General features: G+C 33.5%; 2 protein-coding genes and 1 pseudogene across 2 annotated transcripts; 2 read left to right on the forward strand and 1 right to left on the reverse strand.

Annotated features, from left to right (window-relative positions):
- Nucleotides 1-336: 336 nt before the first annotated feature.
- Nucleotides 337-3,149, forward strand: LOC120201690 (KH domain-containing protein At1g09660/At1g09670-like). The gene is made up of 7 exons (XM_039202257.1): nucleotides 337-550; nucleotides 731-816; nucleotides 1,408-1,547; nucleotides 1,663-1,797; nucleotides 1,871-1,987; nucleotides 2,337-2,480; nucleotides 2,565-3,149. The coding sequence occupies exons 1-7, from the start codon at nucleotides 450-452 to the stop codon at nucleotides 2,721-2,723; spliced, it is 882 nt and encodes a 293-aa protein (XP_039058188.1). The 5' UTR covers nucleotides 337-449; the 3' UTR covers nucleotides 2,724-3,149.
- A 4,459-nt stretch (nucleotides 3,150-7,608) lies between these two features.
- Nucleotides 7,609-9,794, forward strand: LOC120201692 (annotated as a pseudogene).
- Nucleotides 9,795-10,552: 758 nt separating this feature from the next.
- LOC120201693 (ras-related protein RABD1-like) lies at nucleotides 10,553-15,847 on the reverse strand. The gene is made up of 8 exons (XM_039202260.1): nucleotides 15,734-15,847; nucleotides 15,552-15,624; nucleotides 15,287-15,334; nucleotides 15,144-15,191; nucleotides 11,945-12,016; nucleotides 11,427-11,582; nucleotides 11,109-11,212; nucleotides 10,553-10,800 (listed from the first exon to the last, which is right to left on the reverse strand). The coding sequence occupies exons 1-8, from the start codon at nucleotides 15,745-15,747 to the stop codon at nucleotides 10,713-10,715; spliced, it is 603 nt and encodes a 200-aa protein (XP_039058191.1). The 5' UTR covers nucleotides 15,748-15,847; the 3' UTR covers nucleotides 10,553-10,712.
- Between the last annotated feature and the right edge of the window lie 1,399 nt (nucleotides 15,848-17,246).

A 17,246-nucleotide genomic window follows, 5' to 3' on the forward strand; every position in this document is an offset into this window, starting at 1 on the left:
TATTTTCAATTTCAGCATAAAATGATACTTAATTTAATTTAAAAAATTAATTACTTAATAAAAAAATCTCAACTACAACTAATTACAATCTCATCTTATATTAACCGATTATATTTTAAACTCCCTCGTCAGATTTGCTTTACATATCAAATATAGAATAAATCAATGATTATTGAAACGTATGTATAATAAATAAATAAATAAATAACATGAAAATTGGAAAAGAAAAGGGAGAGAAAATGGTAAGAAATTCAAGAGGGGGAATATTATACATGTTATTAATATATATATAGAAGAAACCGAAGAATGGAAGAGTCCTCTTGGAGTAGGGCTTCGATCTCTCATTGACACTCTTCTCCTTCACATAAAGGGGCAGCAGCAGTCTTTGCTTCAATCTCTGCCCCTTCTCTCCCTTTCTCTTCAAGCCTCATCAAAGTAAGTTTTGAGTGATGGGAGACAGAATACTACCGGGAAGTTACTTTCAGTACCCACCTTCCGGACTCCATGCTTCTACTCACAGGCCTTCTTCTCTTCCTTCAGATCGTGAAAGGTTTGTCATTTTTTTAATCGAATTGCTTGAATCAATCGAATCCCATATTTTCTTTTGATTTTGGGAATTTTTTAATCTAATCATTGATGAGTTGTTTTGGTTTCATGATCAAAGTTGGTTATTGGCTTACTGTGTATTGGTTTTTTTCAATCTTTCTTACAATTGAAGTAACAATGGCAGGTATTTAGCTGAATTATTGGGTGAGAAACAGAAGTTGGGGCCTTTTGTGCAAATTCTGCCTCTATGCACCAGGCTTCTTAATCAAGGTTATTGAATTATCTGTTTATATCCTTTTTTGTTTAATGTAGGATCCATTAACTGTTGGGATTTGTATAATCAGAAATCGGGTGTGATCAAATATAAATCATTCTTAAATGATTAAACGAAAGCTATCATATCAGTAAATGTTGCATTTACTCTTTTGAAGGATGTCAAATCTTGCGCCTAAAGCTTACGATTTATATCATCTTCTAGTTAATGTATGTTTCAATCTGCCAGATTCTTATCATGTATTCATTACCATGGTTGTTCTGTTGATTCTTTTCCTTCGAGGATAATCGCTCGCATACCGATTGTCACCAAATGAACTGAAGTTCCAGACAAATAACAACATAGAACTAGTTGTCATCCTGTCTATAATTGTCCTATTATAATTCTTAACTGGCAAAACATTTGGTTTTAAGTGATTACAAGCTGAAGTATTCTTAAGCTAGATACTTATACACTCTTTTATGTGCTTTTAAAGTGAGTTCTACTAAAGCATGTAATCAAACATAAAGCCAAATGACGACTTCTACTGCCAAACATGATTTGGACAACATATCAAGTCACTTCTGTTTTTTCTTATATCGCTGCAGAGATTAGAAGGGTCTCGGGTCTTAACCCTGGTTTTGCAGATCATGAGAGATTTAAGCATGATAGTCCTTTAAGGTCATTGGGTCAACATCCTAATGGGAGACAGATGGATTTGGAGGGATGGTCTGTAATGCAAACTGAGGTAATGCCATTTAATAGTTTATATAGAAATTTGTTCTCAACATAAATGATTTCTTTTTCATTAATGTTGAATCAAAGGAAAATGAAAATTCTTTAATGTATTTTTCCTGATTCAGGAAAACAGGCATCTGCAACAAGTTGCTTCGATTCAAGATGCATCAATGGGTTGGCCTGGTTTGCCAGGAGTCCCTACAACACCAATTGTAAAGAGAGTTGTTAGACTTGATGTACCAGTGGATAAATATCCGAATGTAAGTTATTTTTAAAGGTCATTTTTTGTTTACCTCCTTTTAAGTTAACAGTTCCGACTCTGCGGCTTTTCAGTATAATTTTGTTGGCCGAATTTTGGGACCACGAGGGAACTCCCTGAAGAGAGTTGAAGCCGTGACCGAGTGTAGGGTTTACATAAGAGGCAAGGGTTCCGTCAAGGATTCCGTGAAGGTATGGATTCTTTTAATACCAAGATGTGATTTTGGTAACACATTGTGTAGTTGGATGTATATCTTATGTCAAGTCTTAAGCTTCTTCTTGCTCTGTCATTTGTTCAGATTCGGATTATAATGGAAGTGTTGTCTATTTTCTTCAGTATTGTGCTTAGTTACTTGCTAGATATACAATTATGCATAAGCAAGTTCTAACCTAATTAAAGATAGGCAACGGCTAGCTAAGCGAACTGCAAGTTGAAGTGGAATGTTTATGAGATTGAGTTTTCCATCGTTGCTTTGCTTCAGTTGTTATTCGTTTGTACTTCATTTAAAATTCTCACAACTGGTTGGTTCCCTTTCTATAGGAAGAGAAACTGAAAGATAAACCCGGATACGAACATCTTAACGAGCCACTGCACTTGTTGGTGGAGGCTGAATTTCCTGATGATATGATAAATTCTCGTTTGGATTATGCTGTTGGCATACTAGAAAACCTTCTGAAGCCTGTGGTACAAACAAAAGCAACTTGTGTTTCTCTATTTTATGTTACCCTTCTTTTTTCTATTTGTTCTAACTCTTCCTTTTATCTCCAGGACGAGTCCTTGGATAACTATAAGAAACAGCAGCTTAGGGAGTTGGCTTTACTCAACGGTACGTTGCGGGAAGAGAGCCCGAGTATGAGCCCTAGCATGAGCCCAAGTATGTCACCCTTTAACAGTACCGGAATGAAACGGGCCAAGACAGGAAGATGACCTTTTTGACTATAAATCTTTGTTTCTTGCTGGTTCACTACATCTGCTAATTAATTGCGATCCCGATGGCTGTGTGATGGATTCTTTTTGCCTAAACTTAAGGATGTTGAATTAGGAAGATCAAGTGAAACTCCTGTCGGTTTCTGCACGTCGATGGTTCTCCATCTCGGTTTCCTTATCTGTTGACCCCTGTTTCCTCACTTCCCACCCCCTCCATAAAGTTGACTATATTGCTTTATTAGTTACTGCGAATAGCCTCTTCTGTAATTATTTTAGTCATGTTCTTTCCGCTTCCGTGTCTCTAAACGCCGAATATACTTGAATATTCTTTTGCATTGACAGTCTCACAATATTTCCATGCATATTTCTACGTATGCATGCCTTTGATTATAAGATAAGGTCAGTCATTGTATTGTATTTTGACTTTACAATAAGTAATATTGTCTCTATTGTGTTTATTTTGGTTTCTCTGCTTGCAACTGAACTGAGATGTATGTATTTGGAATGCATCTATTCATAATAGCAGAACTTCAGGAATTTGTTTTCTGGAGGGGCGGATCTGATTTGGTTTATATTTTAGAGAAAAAAATAGGCTTAAATATAAAAAATGTGTCCAAATTATGCCTTTTTTTAAGTTTAGCCTAAAGTTTATTTTGTTTCAGTTTTATAACGTTTCATTCCGTTACTCAAAATGAGTTAAGCCGTGACGGATCGTTAGTTTTCTCTATTAAGTGACACGTGTTACAATCTGATAATTTTGAATTTTTTGTTTGTTAAAATATTAAAAATATTATTATATTTATAAAAAAAACTCTTACAAAAAAAACCTCAAAATCTCTAAAATCCTAACACTAACTTGTTGTCGCCGCCGCCGCTGTCCTTTCCGGCCACGACCACCGTCATCGATGTAGTCATTGTCATCACCTAGTTATAAGTCGTCGTAGTTGTCGTCGAAATTTCTTGGGATTGCGATTTTTATCATAGGGTTCACAGGGTATAAAACATCGATTCACCATCGACCAGTTACGATTTCATAGGGATTTTGATCGCTGGGGAGGTAAGGTTGGGTAGAGCTTTATCGACGGCGAAGGGCGACGGTCAGCGTTAAATTAAGGGTTGAAATGATTTTTTTTTTAATTTTGGGATTTTTTTAAAATTCTTTTGTTTTATTTTTTAAAAAATTTATAATTTTTTTTAATTGTATATAAGAATTTTAAAATTATCATATTGTGACACGTATCACTTAACGGAAAAAACTAACAGTCCGTCACAGCTTGATCCATTTTAAGTAACAGAATGAAATGTTAGACACCAAACTGAAACGAAATAAACATTAGACATTAAACTGAAAAAACAGACATAAATTAGACATCTTGTGTATATTTCAACAACAACAAAATTTGGTAAATTTTGTAGTTAATGTTCATACTATTTTGTTAAGTTTTTCTCCTTTTTTAATTTTCTTTTCGAACTGTCTTTAAACCTTTTGAAAAAGTCATAGCTTTTTTTAACGAAAATATTAACCAAAACATTAAATCCTTAATGGTACTAAAGTAAAATTCACATGAATAAAGTGAACGTAGATTGAACGTTTAGTTAAATCAAGTGAATGATACAACAATTTATGTCGTTAAAGTGAATAATGAATTAAATTGAGTGACAAGATTTTAAATTAAAGATATTTAAGTTGATTGAAGTCAATTAAAATTATCTAATTTAAATTTAAAGCTTAGAGAAAATAAATTTAAAACCATTTGTTTGTCTAATTTAATTTTTTTTCCAAAGTAATAAACTCGAAACTCTAATTCTACGGGAAATCCTAATCCTAAACTCTAAAGCCCGGAAATGAGGTGGCTTTCATTTCAAGCTTTAACTTTGGTACGGTAGTACACACTTGAAGTCACAAGCAAATGTTTTATTACTAAATTGAATCAGAGGCAGACAATGAAGGAAACTCAACCACTACAGGATAAGGGTACCTCCCCTCTGAACATGTGGTTGCATATAGTTTTACAAAAAGTGAACAATCATTACCAAAAGTACAGATAATGGTTGAAAATTTATCTAACCTCACCACTGGGAAGGATGATATATGGCCACTAGAAAACCAAGTTTTCTAAAACAACACGAGCCAGCGATGCTATTTCAGCGTGCAAATCAAAAGTTAAAAAGATAAACATAAAGGGAGGATAAAATGCAAAACCAGAAAATGTCATCAGATAACAACAATCAATGAATAGGATCAATATGAAGTAGCCCAAACAAAAGATGTATTTTCTCTACCACCTTGCATGGATTGGAACTAGAAGAACAGACTGACAGATGCATATGGATATGACTTGAGTTTCAAGCTTTAAACATGCATGAGGAGTGCATATTATGTTGAAGCTCAAATTTCCATATCAGTAGAAAGAATTATGATGTTCTTCCTTTACCATTTACTCAATCATTACGTGGTATTCAACTACTAGAATACAGACATGGATAATGAAAAACTATATCCTCCCATCAAACAAAACAAGGGATGCAACTAATCTAAATAATTGAGGACCACCGAAAAAGTTTACGTACACACCTCAAATAGGACGAGCTCAATTTACAATGATGCTGTCAGTCCCGAAGGCCAAGTTCAAACTCAAGTTCATCATCTTCTTCAAACAACTTCAAAAGACGGGCATATTGTTCATCTCGTTTCTTCTTTTGCCACAACTTGAAAAGGAAAAATGAAATCAATCCTACTACAGCAAGCCCGAACAATACGATGACTAATATGGCCGCGGTATTACTATTTGCTTTTGAGCTGTTGTCTGAATTTTTGGAGTCATCAGAAAAACCTGAAGAAAAGGAAACAATTCGAAGCAAATTGTTTAACAGATTCAATATGAACAATCTTTACTTTTAATGTCCGTTCCAGCAACTTAACCAGTATCCCAATAAAATTCAGCTGCAAAAAGGTTCAATGAGACTAAAAAGCACGTACACCAATAATAAAGAACAAGGAACCCTTACCCTAACGAAGTATGCAAGAAAACTACAAGGACCTATTTCAAAACAAATAGTTTCATGTCGACTCCTTTCAATCTAATACCAAAATTTCATGGAAATTGGATTAAGAGGGTTAAGTTTGAACTTTGAAGAAAAAAACTTAACCTTAATCATGCTACTTATACCGCTACATAGCAGATTTATTATATAGTTTGAGATCCACAAAATCAGGTAAGATCTCGGAATCACATTACATATCTATTCAACCTTCAAAGTAAAAAAAAAAATCAACATTTTATTAGTAAAATTTCTCCTAGCAAACTGTCAAAAAAAGAACAACTCAAGTTATAGAATTTAATTAAAATAAAAAATTCTTTCCACAAATCTCACGAAAAGATGGGTACAAAATGCTTTAATTTTCACGTTCGTTCTATGTTCATTTCCTTGAAGCCAAACAGATAATACTAAGCAATATTAAAAAGCAATCAATACATAAATCTTCCGATCTCGATTCTCGAATACGTAACCTGAACGAATTGACAATACAAATAAACGTGATCTTCACGCTGTCAATGATTCGAATGCGGACCAAAATAGAATAATGTTTCAATTAAAGAATATAAAATTCTTTCAAACAACAGCAACAAACAAAAGCGAGTAAAAAAAGTGATCTAGAAAGAAACCTGGAGTGAATTGTAGATAAACGGAAGCGAAAATCAGTAGGAAACGAACCGATCTACTCCTTGAAATTTCAGTCATTCTCTCAATCTCTCTTTCCCGCGGCAGAGAAAGAGGAGTCGGTCTTTTCCTCGACCTACAATCTTCCAAATTCTCTGACAAAAGAAGCCGATTTTTGCAATGTTGCCAGGCCTTTTATATATATTTTTTTAGTAATTATTATCATTTTTTTTAATTTTTAATAGTTAAGAATTCAATAAAAATATTTTAAAATTAAAATTATTATATATATTTTTTAATAATAGAGATTCAACAAAATAATATTTTAAACTATTATTGTATTTAATACCTTTAAATTTTAAGGTAAAATACATAAATAATACATTGACTATAGATATTGCTTGTTATTCTCGATTAAAAATTTAAAAATGATTTTTTGACTATAAGACGTTTTGTTGAGTTTTCCGACAATTAAAAGTTATAAAATGATCAATTGACTATTTATATGTTTTTAATTTGTCATTTTCTTTAAAAAAATGACGGTAGTTTGAATTGAATGTTAACATGCTGACTAAGATATAATAAAATTTGATTTCATCATCTCAAACGACTATCATATCTCAGTTAGCATGTTAACGTCCAGCTCAAACAACTATTAATTTTTTTAAAAAAAAAGAATAAATTTGAAACATAATGAATAATCAAATGATCATTTGTTAACTTTTAATAGCCAAATGACTTAACAAAACAATATTTTATAGTCGAAAAAATATTTTATAACTTTTAATAGTCGATGGACTCAATAAAATAATATTCAGAAGATCATTTGTTTACTTTACCTTAAATCTTATTAAACTCATTTTTTATTAAGTAAAATCAAATTAATAACTAAATTGTATTTACACATATTATTTATATACGGTAGGATTCAAATTTAGGATATTAAACAAGTTACTAATTATTTTCTTACCACATGATTTTTGACATCCATAATAATGGTAATTAACCATAATACTAATTTTCGCAGAAACTACGTCGTATTACTTTTTCCTTTTACCTATTCTAAATCATAACTAATTATCTATTAAAAAATAATTCCAATTTCTCATATTACCCCTAACAGCTACCGCCGATACGTAGAACTGTTTAGGGCCTTTTCGTCATATTGCACACCAAATCATTATCAACGCGCAACATGAGCGGTATATTTGGCACCAATTCCAAGTTCTAACCAAAGACGTAAACGAAAAAAATGGCGAGGAGAACGGACGACGAATACGATTATTTGTTTAAGGTTGTATTAATCGGCGATTCTGGTGTAGGAAAATCTAACTTGCTTTCCCGATTTACTCGGAACGAATTTTGCTTAGAATCTAAATCTACCATCGGAGTCGAATTCGCCACCCGCACTCTACAAGTAACAGTTCTCCCTCTCCCTCCCTCTCTCTCTCTTTTTCATTTTTGTTTTTATTTTTAATTAGTTGTATTTTTCTAATGAAGTATAAGTTTGATTTCTTTAGGCAAATTGTTTCCAGTCCTTAACATGCAGTAGATCTGATTAGTTGCTTGTCTATTTGAATTTCTCTTAATATTTTTGTTTGGATTCCAATAATAGTGTAAATCGAGTGATAACAAACATCAGTGTAAGATTCTTGAACATTTCTTAAATCTATGAGTTTGTTGGATGTTTATTAGTAGTGAATTTGGTAAATTCATGGTTTTTAGACTTTCCGAATATTCAAATTTATTGTACATATATGCGTTTCGTTCTTACGGTTTTTATAGCAAATGAAATCCTGAATTTTGAATTCGTGTTCACGACATAGTACTAAATTGTGGTTGTGGATGTGGTGTCGCGGTTGCGGATGTTGTGAACGTTACAGCATGTTTTGTTTCCTAAAATTAACTATGTTTCTAAAATACGATTGCGGAGTCACGGCAACTTAAAAAACATTTACGATGTTACAATTACACTGCCTTGCGGCCGCAATTTAGTTCTACGGTTTCGCGAACATAACATGAAGAAATGAAGTTGGTTAAATCTTATTGTTCTGGTTTGGTCATCTTTAGTGGGTTCTCTTTGTATTATGAATTTATGATTGGAAATTGGGTACCAAATAGTGTTCCTATATGAGAAAAGTATATGTTTGAAAACATAAATTTAAAAATTCGGGTTCGGATTTCATATGCTATATGAATTGTGAGAAAGGAATTCATACATTCTATATAATTTATAAAAGTTCAATATCATTATTGTGATAGTATGAATTTCGATTGCACAAATATGTATAGGTAATTCAAGTTCATTACTGAAAAAGCATCACAAATCCATACATTTGAGAAATAGGTGTTGTTGATTGGCTAGTTTATTCATCATTTATCACCTCAAGTTCAGGAGATGATTATGGTCTTATTTTTGTAAAAGAAATGCATGATAAAGTGATAGAACTCTGGCGATGCTAATCCACATTTTGATGTGAAAAAGTATGCAACTGGTGTTTAAGATTGAAGGGTATTCTTTTAATTACTAGAACATGTTGAATTTGAGTTGTAATTTTTCATTTGAAAGGGTCCCAGCTTATGGTGCAGTGATAAAAGTCTTGCGTTGTTGCTTTCGAGTCATGTTTGTCATTAGGTCCAAGGTTCGACCATCTTAAAACTGATCGAAGGTAAATAAGTTTAGATTTTAGTCCTATTCATCTCGTTCGGAAACGATATGCGTGTGTTGATCTGTCTTTCTTTTTTTGCTTTTTTCTCATGCATGTTAGCCATAAGAAATACAGTCATGCCCCGAGTGTGATAAGGCAGATGTTCCTCCTGTCAGGTTGAGGGAAGAACTGTGAAAGCACAAATATGGGACACTGCCGGTCAGGAACGGTACAGAGCAATAACCAGTGCTTACTATAGGGGTGCCCTTGGAGCTCTTCTGGTCTATGATGTTACCAAGCCGACAACATTGAAAACACTAGCCGATGGCTGAAGGAACTCAGGGACCATGCAGATTCTAATATTGTGATTATGTTGATCGGGAACAAGACTGATTTAAAGCATCTCCGAGCAGTTGCAATGGAGGACGGTCAAAGCTTTGCCGAGAAAGAGGGACTTTCGTTCATCGAGACGTCTGCACTGGAAGCAACAAATGTTGAGAAGGCTTTACATACCATTCTCTCTGAAATATACCGTATAATTAGTAAGAAATCACTTTCTTCAGATGAACCGGCACCTGCGAGTATTAAGGAAGGGAAGACCATCGATGTCGGAACTTCGGAGGTCAACATGAAAAAGGCTTGCTGCTCATCATCCTGAACATGATCTTTTTATTCACTACAATCCTCAGTTCTTTTTGGGTATTAAATTTGTGCTTTATCGTCCAAGTCTGTATTTTTTGTGACTATTACAAACATTTGAACCATTCATGCGCTTGTATCATTTCCAGTTATTGATGATTTTGTTTTGAAGGGATGGTATTTCTACAACCTTTTTGTAAAATCCAAACCCAAATTTATTTTAAAATTTCAAAATTGTTATTTTATTTTCACTAAATTTAAATATTAATATTTTAATTTTAATCGATTAAATTATTTACCAAGTGTCCTCATTCATAAAAGGGAATATTGTTCTCTTTTGAGATCTTACAGCTACATCTCAAGAAGAAAAAAATATTATACGAATCCACAAGCAAATCAGATATCCACCTAAATTATAAAACATAACATCACTTGTCTTGAAAATTTTACTCTTTCTAAAAACAAGCCTAGTGAACTGATTACATGCTAATCCAACAGAATAAGACATTAGACCATTCAAGTAAAATTGATCATATAAATCTTGATATTTGAACGGAAAAAATTAAATTAAGAAAATAATATTTACAGTAAATCTTTGTAATATCCAATTTAATTCAGCCAATCAATGACCCAAATTCTGATGACAATACCAAAACTACTTCTAGTGAAATGTGTCAGCTTATATGTCCAAAAATAAGTTTCCTTTTTTAGCAACTCTTTCTAAAATGCTTTGGCTTAATAAAACGGAGTTACCAATAAGGAACCGTTATTTGTAAATTGTAACGGTTTGAATCGCTCTGCCCATTGATGAGTTGGGAGGTCATAGCAATCCACTTCAGTTCCATTTAAATTTGGCTTAGTTTAGCAAAGATACGCAAATGGTAAGTAATCCAAATATTAAGAAAAAAGTTATTAACAAGCATCACAACTTGTACTTACAACAGAGGGTTCAAGAAGGTAGAAGTTTTAGTGTCTGAAAGGTTCATATGACATACATGTTTATGGTCTCTAAAACAGAGTTATATCGTTACATGGTTGACTAGCCGCAGCAGTTGTTCTTCTCAATCGGCTGTCCCTTCATTTCAACGGCTCCGGTTGACCTGTTCGCAGCTGGCTGGCTACCCATTCTGCAAAGATTTTGATAACAAACCATATAGGTAAAGTTCATTAAGAATATAAATAAATAAATAAAAGGTGGAGATCTGGACAGGAATGAAATGATTTTTTGGACAATCTAGGCGGGTGAACTCCAGAAAAAACAAGCAATGCAAGAGCCAAGTGCTATGAAGTGCAGTGAGGAACTATTGGTCAGTGACAGTGGTGAAATCTTACTAATAAACAATAATCAATTACTAGCAAACAAGTAAATAACTCGTAGCAATTTTTTTTTCCAAAAAAAAAAGAGGAACATATGGAAGAGTTGAAGTCATCTTACTTTTTCTTGATTTCGCCGGCCATGGTTAAGAAAGCCTGCTCCACATTAATTGAATCTTTAGCACTTGTCTCCAGGAAGGGAATCCCAAGTTCATCAGCAAATGCCTGAAGTTCATTGAACAAAAAAATCGCCAATTAATCAAATTATGATGCCTGCAGTAAGTTCTCATCAGCAGCAGCAGCAGGTTGCATTTGTTTATCAAATTTCTTATTTTAACAATAATCAATATCCACTAGTTTTGAAAGTAGAGGAACATCTCTGGCAAATAAGAGAATTAACCTATGATAGAAGTTTAAACATTAAAGTAACAAAATATACCTTCACTGTTTGCGTGTCAACAACCTTGTTCTCAACTAAATCACATTTGTTGCCAACAAGAAGCTTGCATACACTGTCATTCGCATATCTATCGATCTCATTCAACCACTGCTTGACATTATTGAAGCTCTCCATCTCAGTAACATCGTAGACAATCTGTTGCAATCCCAATACACAAAAAGGCTAGTGAAACACTTGAGCAGAGAGAAAAAAAAGTGAAATACAAAAGTGATATCCTTAACAATCATTTCACAAGAAAAAAAACATAATCTTGTTTTGAGCTCTTCAATATGCTAAGATCTGAAAATATCTTAAAAAGTAGACCCCTTCTTTCACCAACTTGAGAAATGCATGATAAGACAGGCAGTTCTGGAACAAAATCCGTATTTGCAATAATAGAAATCAACTAAAAGACTAAAAGATGATCAAATTTGTTTGAAACACACCCCAAACCCACCACCAAGGTCTATTTTGATAAATTTTTATGATTCAAAGATCAGTCGGCTTCAGTTTCTTACTATTATCCCATGTGCTCCTCGGTAATAACTGCTCGTGATAGTTCGAAAACGCTCCTGTCCAGCAGTATCCCACTAAACAAAGAATAGTAAAATATCACGTGTTAACACTAGACAGCCATGGTCAATTGTCAGGGAAAAAGAAATTGGATAAACAAATTAAACCTGTCCTATAAACACCACCAACACCATCCCATTGGCCACAACTAAAATTCCTGCATCAGTTACACAATTTAACTCTCTTCTTAGGTCATCAAAACTTAGGTTAGTTTAGCTATGAAAGCCCTCACTTCCTATTAAACTCATAAGTAAAGACAAACATTCATAGTGGCCTGTGGCCCTTTAACATCAATGCTGAAAAATATAGTATAGTTCAACCACATAATATATAGGCATAGATTCTTTTTTATGTTATAGTGGCTAGTGATCTGAGGGGGAATTCTCCTCCTCTCTAGGTTCTCTCTAGGCAGTGATCTGAGGGGTTTAGTGTTCCAAATGGCTCATAGTTCAGGGAAGGAAGGTGAGATAGTAACTTTGTTTGTGCAAAACATACCACCTTCTTATCATTGGAGTGGGTTGAGACATCTTTTCGGGAGGTATGGTGATGTGATTAGTTCTTATATAGCAAGGAAAAATGAAAGAACAGGAAAGCGCTTTGGCTTTGTTAGATTTTACAACAGAGGTGACACAGTTAGAGCAGTCCAAAGATTAAATGGATTCTGGTTATTTGGATACCGTTTATTAGTCAAAGAAGCTCGGTATGGAGCCAAGAATCAAATTTGGAAACTGAAATATCCTTCAAATTCCAATGCTACAACCAGGGTAGATCAAGGAACAAGCGTTAGTGGAGAATGTCCGGAGGACCTAGCAAGAACGAGGACCAGGTTAATACAGGGGGATGTAGATGAGGAAGTTGTTCGTAAGCTCCAGAAGTGCCTTGTGGGAACGATGGCAACGGTATGCTCTTCAAGTCAGGTAGATGACAGACTACAAGCAGGTGGCCTAGGAGAAATTAAGACCAAGTTCCAGGGAGGGAGAGATTTCTTATTACATATAGTTGATGAAGAGTTATTCAGGACCTTGAAGAAGGAGAACTGGTCGATTTTAAATGAAGTTTTCTAGGTAGTCCATCCTTGGTCAGAATCATACAGAGCATCGGAAAGAGTAACATGGATTAAATTGTTTGGAATGCCGCTACACTGCTGGAACCACAACACTTTTAAAAGGATAGCACAGCAATGGGGAGATTGCTTAGCGATGGGAGAAAACGCATTTCAAGAATTGGGTTGCGAGGAGATGTCTATTCTGATAGCAACTAGTAGGAAAAAACTAATTGATGAAGTGGTAGACTTGGAAGCAGGTAGAGATATATTTAGGATTAGGGTAGTGGAATCTCCCACAATCAGTAGTGATTCATTGTTTCGAAAGCGAGAAGAAAAAGGAGGTGCGTTTGTAGTCGATTCTGAATCTTCGACAGGAAGAAGTGCGGACTCATTGGAAGAAAAGAGTTTCGTGAGGTGTTCTGAGGAAGAAGACAGTCAATTTTGCTATATGGGGAACAGAGCTAGAGGCAGTATTTTGTCGGGTGAGGACGAGCAGGAAAGGAATATAGGGGAGGAATTAATTATGGGTTTGAGGAATATTGTTGTTGGTCAGGGGAAGGCTCAAACGCAAATCGAGGTAGCGGTGGAACACGAGGATGTGTTGGAGCACGCGGAGAGAGAGGCAGAAGATGACAACAGGAAAAACTGTGAGGATGCACGTGATTTTGAGGGAATGAAGGATTATTTTATAAATTTTCCCATCTTGGATGGTCGATTAGAGTTAAAGGTGGGGGAGGATGTGTCTAATATGGGCCTTTCAAATATTGGTGCTATCAATAGATCCAAGGGAGAGGAAGTCCAATAGGATGGGGCTGTGGTAGATTGAGTGGATGGTAAACCCAAATCGGGGATGTTTTGTGAGGACTTGGACTAAAGCCTTTGCTTGTCAACACAATTGAGGGCCAATTTTTTCACAAACAATTCCAGGCATAACCAGAGAGCAAAGGAGGGGAAAAACAATAAACATAGCTCTCTCCAAATAATTCAAGAGAAATTTAAGGCTCCTCAAAGGAAGTCTACATTCGGCCGAAGTAAGAACAATCAGAAGAAGGTGCAACGTGAGGAAGAAGTGGGTATAGGGTCTAACGGTTCACAAGTGTTTTTGATTTCGGAAGACTATGGTAGTGGAAGAATTGGAAGGTGTGTCACATTCCCTATTTATTGATCTCTAGCTGTTTTCAAAGGAAGTAGATTGAGATGAGGATCTTAGCTTGGATCATACGAGGGATGGGCTCAAATGTTTTATTTTTCTGAACTGAGGAGGATTGTTGGATACATAAGTATGAGATTGTGATGACTCAAGAAATAAAATGAAGTGAATATTTTCAGGTGATTCACTTAAGTTTACTGATAATGGAGATGGAGGGTCAAATGGTCTCCGACAACAAGACAAGCATTTAGTGGTAGAAAGGCGGATAGAGTGATTTCGAAGCTTGCTTTTTGGTACACATATCGTGTGGAAGTTCATGGCTTTTGTGTTAGAATTTGGCTTCTTTGGAATGAGTCAGTTGATATTTTTGGCCTCTATTATAGTTGTATTGTTTTGCGTTGTATTTCAGGCCAAGTTTAGGCTTTAAGCCTTTTTTGGTGTTCTTAGATTGATTATCTAGTTAGCCGAATTAGAGGCAGTTGTTGTAGCTAAGATGGATTAGGTTGTGTTAGTGTTGTGGTATAGGGTTGTTTTCAGTTGGTTTTGGTTTTATGTTTATGTTGGGGGTGGCTCTCTGGATGTATCTTATGTAATTTTTTATGTTTAATGAAATCTTAAGGCACTCTTTTCCACCTTCTGCTGATTAAGGAGCTTATCTACAAGCTCCTTTAATCAAGAAGGAGGTTTTTAACGAGTCCTTCAATTCCTATAAAAAAAAACCCACATAATATATGTTTTGGCATATTATTTCTTCTATGAAACCATCATTCGAGAGTCTCACAGTTCAACTAGCTTTACTGGATGGAATGTAAAATTATAAAGTCTCGAAAAATACTAATTGAACAAGTTTTGAGCAGAAACAAACTTCAAAACAACAATTTTAGGCTTAAATGAGCATGATCCCGAATACCTAGCACCACTTTCTTTGAAGAAACATGTTTATACTCACAATTTGCAGCTTGATTGTCTTGCCATCCAGCCCCACAGTTCTGATTTTCTAAATATAAACAATTAAACAAAATAAATTCTCACATTCTTTAATACATGAAACAAACTTCCATGCATTTGTGCGACAGAGAGAAAGAAACTCACAAAATCAACACCAATGGTACTGATGTAGCTATCCACGTAAGAATCATCCTGGAAAAATTAAAGAGGGAAAAAGCACTTAAAGTCCTTAGCTCCTAATTAACGTAAGATTAACCTTAAAATCAAGCTCATCAATCACTATTCTTAATTAAACGATAAAAAATTAACTAAAAAGCAAATCTACGATGTCAAAACAAGTAAAAATAAATAAATGAAAAGCAAATTTAAATTTAGAAAAACAATAACAGTTACAAGAAATTAAGCTTACAGCGAATCTGAGAAGCAAACAAGATTTCCCGACGGAGGAGTCGCCGATAAGCAGAAGTTTGAACAGATAATCGCTAGAAAAAAATATACATATATGGAGAGGGAAAAGAGCAAACAATCAACTTTTTCAAAAGAAATGCGAGTAGAAATATACAGAAAATAAAATTAAAGAGGAAGGCTCACTATTCGTTGCTCATTTTGAGATCCAAAAGACTTGAAGATTCTTTAGACGTAGTGTTGAGCAGAGAAAGGGAAAGTTCGTGTTTTTTTTTTTTTTGGATAATTATGTTTTTAGTTTTTATGTCAACACTGAGAAGTTTTCTTTCGATTTCCGCTCTATCAGTTTATCCGTCCAACATTAATTATTTGGGTAAACTACAGTGATAGTCACTTAACGTTTAGAATGAATTCACTTTGATCATTAAAATCTAGGGGGGTGTAAATGAACTGAGCTTGAACGAACAAGACTGTGATCTTGTTCCGTTTAATTATTTTTAAAGGTTTTCCTGTTTGATTCGTGTTTGTTTAATTTTTTAATATACTGCTCAGGTTAGTTAGTTTATTTTTGAAGGTATTTGTATTCGTTCATTTAGCGTTCACAAATATGTTCGTTTAATGTTCGCAAACATATTCGTTTAGCATTCGTTTATTTGTCCATTTATATATTCGTGAACATCTTCAATTAGCGTTTGCAAACATGTTCATTTGTAAGCTAAAATGATAAAATTATGTTACATGCTTAAACTCCTTAAGCTTCATAGTTTAAAACTCTAATTTTTATCATGTGCTCAATTTAGTACTTACATTCACTAATATTTAAAATGTAAAAAAATAAAAAAAAATAAACAAACTTCTAAACAATCCATTAGGCGAGTTTGTTCATTAACATAAACGAACGAGCCGATAAACAAGTTTGTTCGTGAACATAAACAAACTAAACACACCTATGTTCATGTTCGTTCGTTTGTTAAATAAACATAAATTTTTTGTTCATATTCATTTAATTAGTTACATAAATGAACAGTTCACTTAACATCGTGTTAATTTACATCCCTATTAAAATCTAAAAAATTTCACTATAATAATTGAATTTAATAAGTACTTTTATTTCGATTAATTTTACGTTAAAAGCTAAGTCATCATGTTCACATATTTAACGTTAACTTAAACAGCATGTCTATTTATCATTTTTCTTCTTTTATTTTGATCACATGTCATTTAATATCAATATATTATATTTTTTATAAAATAATATCCTCGAAATAAACACATGCAATTTTTATTACGTTTTATTTATCTTCTTCATTATTTTTTAGTTTACTAATAGAAATTTTAAATAATTTTTATAAAATGAATATATTTTAATTTATAAATATATTTTTATAATATTTTATAATTTATATTATAATTAATAATTTTTATAAAATAGAATTGATTATTTTCAAATATAATTTAATCTAAATGTTATTTATTTCAATTTTATAATAAATATCTAGTTTAAAATAATGATTAAACATTAAATTTCTTCAGGGTATCATTACCATATTTAATTTATTTTTTATTGACTAATAAGATTGTAATATTTTATTACTTTATGGTGACATGTCAACATCATCGTTAAGTTTTTAATGGCAGGATACCAAAATGAAACATAAACTAAACATTAAGTATGATATTTAAAAAAAGTATGGGTATC

Source organism: Hibiscus syriacus, unplaced genomic scaffold (assembly GCF_006381635.1).
Source record: "Hibiscus syriacus cultivar Baekdansim isolate YM2019G1 unplaced genomic scaffold, ASM638163v2 tig00007895_pilon, whole genome shotgun sequence".
NCBI lineage: Eukaryota > Viridiplantae > Streptophyta > Magnoliopsida > Malvales > Malvaceae > Hibiscus > Hibiscus syriacus.

Excerpts from the sequence above, each read along its gene's own strand:
- LOC120201690 (XM_039202257.1), top strand. The coding sequence starts at position 450 with ATGGGAGACAGAATACTACCGGGAAGTTACTTTCAGTACCCACCTTCC. Across the intron at positions 817-1,407 it reads CACCAGGCTTCTTAATCAAG|AGATTAGAAGGGTCTCGGGT; the intron begins GTTATTGAATTA and ends ATATCGCTGCAG. Across the intron at positions 1,988-2,336 it reads CCGTCAAGGATTCCGTGAAG|GAAGAGAAACTGAAAGATAA; the intron begins GTATGGATTCTT and ends CCCTTTCTATAG.
- LOC120201693 (XM_039202260.1), bottom strand. Across the intron at positions 15,192-15,286 it reads GTACCATTGGTGTTGATTTT|AAAATCAGAACTGTGGGGCT; the intron begins GTGAGTTTCTTT and ends GTTTATATTTAG. Across the intron at positions 11,213-11,426 it reads TTGACACGCAAACAGTGAAG|GCATTTGCTGATGAACTTGG; the intron begins GTATATTTTGTT and ends AATGAACTTCAG.